At 37.1% G+C, this 8,883-nt stretch overlaps 1 protein-coding gene across 1 annotated transcript; it reads right to left on the reverse strand.

Annotated features, from left to right (window-relative positions):
• Positions 1-859: 859 nt before the first annotated feature.
• Positions 860-6,703, reverse strand: LOC112778321 (uric acid degradation bifunctional protein TTL-like). The gene is made up of 4 exons (XM_025822650.2): positions 6,606-6,703; positions 2,236-2,453; positions 1,995-2,096; positions 860-1,020 (listed from the first exon to the last, which is right to left on the reverse strand). The coding sequence occupies exons 1-4, from the start codon at positions 6,607-6,609 to the stop codon at positions 871-873; spliced, it is 474 nt and encodes a 157-aa protein (XP_025678435.2). The 5' UTR covers positions 6,610-6,703; the 3' UTR covers positions 860-870.
• Between the last annotated feature and the right edge of the window lie 2,180 nt (positions 6,704-8,883).

An 8,883-nucleotide genomic window follows, 5' to 3' on the forward strand; every position in this document is an offset into this window, starting at 1 on the left:
GGAGTCAATGATTCTCCAGCTTTCAAGAAAATCATTGATGAATTATATGTGTCTTTGGAATCACCGTTCGTATATTTATAAAAAATGTTTACTATCAAATCATTAAACATTTTTAAATAACTCTGTGCTCATTTAATATTTTAATTTCCCCTGCTTCATATATTATTATTATTTCATTTATGTTTATTCAGTGAGATGAAGGAGAAAGGAGGCAGACATATACCGTTGATTATATTGATTCAATCAAAATGTTTATCAAAATTAAATAATATATTGTTAACAATATAACTATTCTGTTGTCTTTTTCTACAAGTTAAAAATTTTGGAAAAAATAATTTTATGACATGATATCAAAACTTCATATCTAAAAGGTCTAGAATTTGATCACTGGTAAATTTCAAAGTGAAAAACATAAATTAGATAAAAAATAAAATAAGATAAACAATAAAATAAAAAAATAAATTTATGCATGCAAAACTTAAATAAATCTAATGTTAGATATATAGTAATTTGAGATTAATCTATTCCAAATTCATTATCATTTCATCGAATTCAATGGGCAAATGAATAATCACAAATAGTCACTTTGTTCAGTTCAGTCCTAATATTTCATGAGATAAGGCAGACTAATAATAAAGAGAGCAGTCAGCAAATATCATTCTCCTCTCGAGTTTTATTGAGGTCAAAGGTTACGATGGAAGGTTGGTGTCCTTTAGAGACAATCTCATCAGAACTATCTGGCGCAACGTCATCTTCGAGCATTGAATCTTGAACCACCTCGCCAGTCTCTTCCGAAACTTCTAGAGTCTTTTCCGAAGACAAACCTGACGCATACACCATAAGCAAACAAGTTATTAGAAGTCACAAATTTTACAAAAAACAAAGCACAAAATAGCGCCATGTTATAAACTGCTGGTTTGGCTTACGTTCCCATAGTTTCGTAAGACGTCTTTCTATAAGAGTGAATTCCTCCCGAGACGCCGTTTCAAGTTCAACTTGCAGACTATTCTGATATCGTGCCTGCACAAGAACATGCCAAAATCAGCCAGACCAATCAGAAATATATATCAGTAATGGACATGCTTGACAAATTTGAATTGACATGGTGGTATAGATCAGAAATATAGGTCAAAAATATATACCAAGCTGTTCCTCCATTTCTTTCTTTCTTTCTTTAAATAATATCACTGAAAGTCATACTTAGGAGCGTCCAAGGAAAAGACATGGTATAATACTAGAGTGGTGATTTCTTAGTTGTCACATCAAACCAAATGATGAACTAATTAATTAGTCCTTTGAAACTAACTAACAATTTCTAAATTATAAGAGAGGCTCAATCTGTGACGTCAAATTATTTTAACTAAAAACACTAAACAAACAATTTTCTTAGCGTGAATAAAAAATCACAAAGTAATTGTACCTAACAAGTAACAAACATGTTTAGTAACTCAATCATGAAGTCGTCACAATCAAATGGAAAAATGATGGGAAGGAAGATGGTAAACACCTCCTCCTCAAAAGTAACGAACTGCCTCCTCCATTCTTTAATTGGAAGAAGAAACAACAAACAAAAATAGAAACCTGAATTCAAGGCACACCCATAATCACGTAGACAGCATGTTCAAAAGTTAGTATATTTATTTTCTTAGGAGGAAAATAAATATACTTATCAATATACAAAAATGCATAAAGAATTATTATTGTAATCTTACAAACTATAGGGTTTTAGGATTGAGTTAACTAGATGCACTCAATTAAGAGTTGTTGTTAATAATCAATAATATGATGATGTAACCAGCATCCCCAACAGAGCCACAAGTCTTCATCCCAATTTCATTCACGACCCCATTATTCTTCCTAACTCATCGGACAAAATTATTATAATCCCACTCACACTCTTTGCTTCTCTTCTCATTCAATTACTCCCTTATTATTATTTTTATTTATTTTTCTTAAATCATACAATCACGTGTTAAAAAGATTAAAAATGGTACCTGCACCTCCTCCAGTATTTGTTGCGAAAGGTGCAGGTTCGTGCTAGTCACGAACCCGAAGCCGAATTTCTTGCGGTACTCTGATAGGTATTGAAGCAATCCCTGCAATGTCCATTTTTTCAGATATGTTAGCCCCTTTCGAAGGTGCCTTTTAATTAAAGACAATAAACATCTAGATTTGCTATGGCGGGTTGAAATAAAGCCAAGTAGCCTTTAGGCGAGTAGACACATGGCAACTTACCATCCTAATATCCCCACGCGCAAAAGTAATAGCATCTGATAAGTGCCTGTGTGCTGAGAATGTGTCCAGCCATGACTGAATGGGCAATGTGTTGAACCACAGGTTTCTTGCGAATGACCTTGCGTGCTCTAGTGAAGAGAACGGGGAGGCCTCGATCATCGCATTGCAAAACAAGACGCTAGAGGCACAAAGAAAGAGGTCCCTCTCTTCCAATTTCCCTGGAAAAAAAGATCATGTCAGTCAATATATAGTGTCAATTACAATCTAGTAACATCTTACTTGGTTAAATAAATTGAGCAATACATATGTTTAAAAAATCATATTCTCCAGGTAAATTAATTATAAATAAATAGGAATATACATCAGGTGTATCCAAGTTCTGAGAACCTATTACATGCTAGATGCTAATTAATATTTATGCGATCTTATAACCCTCAACAGTGATATACACTATAAAAATAGCGCCCATGTCTAGAATTAGTCTCCGAAGACATCTATGTCTAGGCAGCCTCGTCGCAGTTATCGATGGCATCAGTGGTTGGTTCCTCCAAATCGTCGTCCCGTCTCAATGACAAACCTTCGACGTCAAACTCAGCCAACCCAGTTAGAATCGGTTGGGGAGAAAATTTGAAGTTACACTGTCCTATATCTTCACCCATTTCAAACATGTCCCTTGGGTTCACATGGATTACCACACTCCATTCTTTATTAGCGTCATCCTCGACATAGTACACTAAGCGAGCCTCGGATGCAAGAATATACGGTTCATCATCTTCTTGATCACCGGTATGAATTGGATGAGAGAAGTTAACCACTGTGTGTCCCAAAGAGTCCTTTTTTATACCTCTGCCGGATGTGGTGTTTGCCCAGATACATCTAAACAAGACGACTGTGAATTGACCACTGTAATTTAACTCAATGATGTCCACTAGTTTTCTGTAATACGAGACGCTACCAACGGCAATATTACTATCGCGCTTGCTTGCGTAACTCCTAGTGTCAGAAGTGACATACACCCCACTATTTTGAGTTTTCAACCCTTCCTCTCTCGATAGGGTTCTGAACTTAAATTTATTTACGTTGTAGGATGTATATCGGCTAACTTGAACATTGGGCCCACATGCAAGCCACTGCAATTCGTTTGAGTGCATGCTGCTTCCCAATGTAACCTGGAAGTGAACAAATTGACTATTCATTATCTTGGGATACGAATAATATGATACCATTTATTAATATGTATGTGTATAAATGAAAAAACGTTTCACCTTACGCTTGAACCAATCAGAAAATTTTCTGTGCACAACACTATCTATGTGAGACTCTGACCTTGTCCTACTTCGTAACTTTCTCTTTGTGATCGCCCTAAACTCACTACAAACGTCACAAAAAATGTCACTTCAGGTTCTCCAACCGTATAAAATCATACGAAGTAGACACTTTCAAATGCACTTACTCAAGATATTGTAAAATCATACGAAGTAGACACTTTCAAATACACTTTCATATGTATGTGTATTGGTCACTTACCAATACGTGACGGTGAGCTTGTAATTTTTCAGCTGGTGTGAGGGTGTAAAAAGAAGCAGCCCCGACCGCCTTTCCAACCTCTGGGAACATGGTTGCACTCTCATCAGGAATGACTTCACGCGGTCGATCATCAATACGGGATGGTCGATTTATCCTACTCTCGACATTATCTAAGTACTTTGAACAGAATACGAGAATCTCCTCGGATAAGTATCCCTCTGCAATTGAGCCCTCTGGTTGTGATTTGTTACGCACGTACTGCTTGAGACGGCATAGGTACCTTTGGGAATATAACACGTGTCATAAGCACTAATTAATGGCAAAAATTAATAATTTTGTTTGATAATTACCGTTCAATTGGGTACATCCACCGATAATGCACTGGGCCACCGAGACGCACCTCCTCGACCAGATGCACTCTCAAGTGAACCATCACTGTGAAGAAAGAAGGAGGGAAAATCGTCTCCATGCGACACAGAGTATGAACCACGTGACTCTGAAGGAGAGAAAGTTGTTGAGGGTCTATGGATTTGCTGCATAATCGACGAAAAAAGGATGACAAATCCGCCAGGACAGAAGACACCTGGAGAGGCAATGCATTCCTTAACGCGATTGGAAGTAGATATTCCATTAGAATGTGATAGTCGTGGCTTTTCAGCCCCGACAACTTGCACTGTCGTAAATCCACGCAGCGGGAAATGTTGCTAGCGTATCCATCTGGAAAGACAATGTTCTTGATAGTCCGTAGAAAGAGCTCCTTCTGTGGATTGGTCATAGTAAAGATGGCAGATGGGTACTTTCCATCTTTCCGTGGCCACAAATCATGCTTGATTCCCATCGACTAGAGGTCTCTTCGAGCTTTAATGTGGTCTTTAGACTTACCTTTCTCGTTCATTATGGTGAATACTATGTTGTCACAGACATTCTTCTCTATGTGCATGACATTAAGGTTGTGAGGCAATTCATTGTTCTCCCAATATGGCAGCTCAAAGAATATACTCCTCTTCTTCCAAGGAGTCTCGTCTTGCATGGGAGTTTGCTGTCCGCGTGTCCTTTTCCCCGTAACCGATTGCACCTTGCCAAATTGGACATGCACACCCTCTAACTGCCCGAGAATGTCTCTACCAGAGACTCTAATAGGCGGACCTCTATCCTCTAACTTTCCATCAAAGGAGTACCGGTCTTTTCTGTATTTGTGGTCATGATTCAGAAAGCGACGATAACCCATGAAACACCATTTCTGGCTGTGTGTAAGGCGTTTACTTTCAGCATCCAAATTGCACGCAGGACAAGCTCTCCCACCGTACGTGTTCCACCCAGATAATTTCCCCAAGCCTGGTAAATCACTGATTGTCCACATCAACGCAACTTGCATCTTGAAGGTGTTTTTCTCGACTGCATCATAAGTTTCAACACCCCTCCATAATTGCTTCAACTCGTTGATTAACGGCTCTAGGTACACGTCTATGTCATTTTCAGGCATTTTAGGACCAGCAATAATCATAGAGAGGATGAACGAAGTGGGTTTCATGCAAATCCTGGGCAGCATGTTATACGGGATAAGAACCACTGGCCAAATTGAGTACTTCGAGCTCATGTTCTCAAAAGGGTTAAAGCCATCACTGGCTAATGCTAGGCGAACACTACGCGGATCACGAGAGAAGTCGGGATATCGTGCGTCAAATGACTTCCATGCCTCGGCATACCTTGAATGCCTATACATACCATCAGAGTTAGGACCTCTCTTATGCCACAGCATGTCAACGGCTGTCTTACTAGACATATATAACCTCTGCAATCGTGGAATAAGGGGAAAGTAACGAAGAATCTTTGCCGCTTGTGGTTTGCCGTTCTTCTTGATAACCATCTTGATCCTCACCCTAGAGTTCTTCTTAGTTTTATGCTTTCATCTCGATGTCCCACACTGCTTGCATTTGGTCAGCTCTTGGTCGTTGCCCTGGTATAGCATGCAGTCATTTAGACATGCATCTATCTTCTTGTACTCGAGACCGAGTCTTCTTATGACTTTTTTGGCATCGTGCACAGTGGATGGAATCCGGGCATGCTCAAACGCGTCCGCGAGCAACTCCAATATCATTCTGAAGGCCTTATCCCTCACTCCGCACATGGACTTAATGTGATAGAGCCTCACCAAGAAAGATAACTTAGAGAACTTTGAACATCCTGGGTATAACTCCTGCTCCCCGTCTTCGAGTAGGCATTGAAAGTTGCGGGACTCTCGACTAGGTTCATTGTATAAGTTAGGCAACTCATCCATAGCACCGCCGCCCGGTTCATTCTCCAAGTCTTCTTTGGGACCGGGAAGTCCTGAGAAGTTGAATGCATCGTGGACGATATCAAGCATCGGGGCGTTGAAATGTTGTTCAGATTGATCTTCTTGTCCGTCGGAAGAGGGCTCGACCTCGCGTCTCTCACCGTGATGGATCCAAAATGTGTAAGTAGACGGGAAAGGGTTGATCACCAAGTGATCGAACGCATCCTCTCTATTTTGTAAGAGGTGGAAACCACACTTCGGAGATGGACAACGTATCATCCCATCAGATGATGCATTGGCAAATGCAAAATCTAGGAATCCGGTCAAACCGTCCCTATATTCTGCACTAACTCGTGACTTTGAAATCTAGCTCTTATCTATATCTAGTTTGATGAAAAAATTGGAACGACGACAAATCGTAAAATAAAGGCAGACCACGAGAAAAAAGTAAGTAATTAACACTTGATATAGAATGGGTGATTGACTGTTAAACCGAATAATAAAACACGCATTTAATAGCATATAGGATAATACACAGGCACGAGAAATGTAGAAGAAATTTGCTTACTCATTGAAAAATGCTGCACTTTCAAAAAAAATTACTGGAAGAAAGAAACTCTGGGTCCGATGGCAAATATTTGAAATGGAAAATAAAATTCCTTCCTTAAAAACAGAAAAAGAAAAAGAGGAATATTATATTAATCTGAGAAATAAAAATATATACGTATATATAACTTGTAATAAATTAATCTTTGACCTACTGGAGGAGATTATAAAAAAAAGGGCTAGTTATTTTTCGTACCCACTATATATCTATGTGTCAATAAGCTAACATGGCAGGAAAACTTTTTTTTTAACGTGTAATTTCATCAATCAAGCACCAAAGTACACACCAAAATGCATAGTTTTAGTATCAAATATACTGCTACACTACTATTGTATATATCTACTAGTATACTTGCATTTTTAACCTATTTCTGACACAAATGGATAATGATATTTGGACAAGCTTTTAGGTTTTTCAACTAAACATACCTACTTCCCATGATATTATACTGATGGAGTCTACTTGGCAACATTTGAATAATAATGCAGAAATGAAAATTACAATTTTTCCCTAACTGATGACACTTATTATGTTAGCTTAGACTATTAATTGTTTAACAGTTCACCCACAGATATACATTATATATTTTTCACTACAAGTTATAAAAGAATGAGAAATTATTATACTATTAAAATATAATATATGAGTTGGCGAAGTCACTAATATAAAAATGGAAAGGGGTAAATCAAAATGGTAAAAGTGATGACATGGAGGATAGTTTTATGCTTGAAAACACTCAAAATGAAAGTATCAAACTGCTCCATTAATTGTATCACATAAGAACACTATATATAGAATAAAAGAAATGAAGACTTATTTTGAGTATGGAATACATAGGATTGACTCATTATTTTGTGCATCTTGTGAGGTTGTAATTATTTTCACCTAAATTCTAATTAGCAGAGGTTGAGGTAAAGATGTCCTGTCTTTGTATAAAGCCACTAACAGGAGCATGGACTGTTTGGAAATGGTTAGAAAGTCAAAAGAATTGTTAGTATGCTCCTCTAAAATAATGATCAGACAACTATCTTAATAGTTTAATGACAAATGGAAAACAAAGGAATGAAAAAGGTCAAAGTATGATCCAGAGTTTACAACACTGACAACGACATATGGATATTAGCATTCAAGGGTGATAACTAATAACTGACCTACTTGTCTGCTCTTTTAGTTCTAAGTTCTTCCACAACCTCTAAAGCACGAATGTTGAGATCTGTCTTGCCTTCACAATCTGCATCCAAAAAAAGACCTCAGTTTTCCTCATGGAATACACGTATCAAATAATAACATCTTATATAACCATGCTCATCAAAAGGGGGGAATATAAAAATATCAAGCGTACACAGCTGTCACAAAAAGAAACGAAACAACTCACTCAGATTAAAAACTGAATAGTATTCAAAAACTGAATTCTACTTGATTTTGGCATTCAATTAACAAAAGAAACAACTCACTCAGATTGCTAGCAGCAAAAAAATATAAAATACATTTCACGTTCAAATCTGATGCAAAATAAAAAAATAAAAGGTGCATTTTTTTTTGGGTGGTAGCTAGCACATTGATAAAAAATAATTAAATCAAGGATCAAAGGGTTTACTTTAAGTCTTCTTTAATCACGCGAAACCAGAGATCAAAAGTAAATTTTTAGTTTGCAATGTCATGCCTACATTTACAAGAGCATTTTAATTTGGAAAACACAATTGGTGATTGAGCAAGCAAGAATTCAATTTTTCTTCTTCTTAATAGACTATTTCTGAATCAAGCTCTTCTAAAAAAAGAAGGTTGATAAAATAAAAAAATAATACAACATGATCCTCCAATTCAACTAAAAACAAAATATATCAAATAAAAATATAAAGATGAATACTTAATACATTCTCCAAAAGACTTTGTGCAAGGCAAATTGGTTCTACTCTATTGATAATACCTGTCACAGCTGCAGGTACAGGAATACACCCCAAGTAAATTATTCCAGAGCTCCGATATACCCGCTCGTCAGAGAACCTGATTCAATGCAAACAAATTAAGTTTAGAGAAAGTCAGAATTTAACTCCGAGAATTAGAGGAAACATTGAACAATGGTAACCAAGATATTTATAGGCTGATGAATGTGATGCCAAGGCATCTTAGGCTAGTTTCACTAGCATTTTTCTGTTAGTTTTAGTTGTTTTATGCATTTTCTTGAGCTTAAAGTAACCAAGAATGGTTAAATGAATAACAAAGCAATGAACCATCCAAA

The sequence above is a fragment of the Arachis hypogaea genome, chromosome 19, assembly GCF_003086295.3.
Source record: "Arachis hypogaea cultivar Tifrunner chromosome 19, arahy.Tifrunner.gnm2.J5K5, whole genome shotgun sequence".
In the NCBI taxonomy this organism is placed as follows: Eukaryota; Viridiplantae; Streptophyta; class Magnoliopsida; order Fabales; family Fabaceae; genus Arachis; species Arachis hypogaea.

What these genes read in the sequence shown, in the direction of transcription:
- LOC112778321 (XM_025822650.2), bottom strand. An exon ending in CGCGTGGGGATATTAGGATG is followed by an intron (nt 2,097 to 2,235) that starts GTAAGTTGCCAT and finishes TGGACATTGCAG; the next exon opens with GGATTGCTTCAATACCTATC. An exon ending in AAATACTGGAGGAGGTGCAG is followed by an intron (nt 1,021 to 1,994) that starts GTACCATTTTTA and finishes GTTCTTGTGCAG; the next exon opens with GCACGATATCAGAATAGTCT.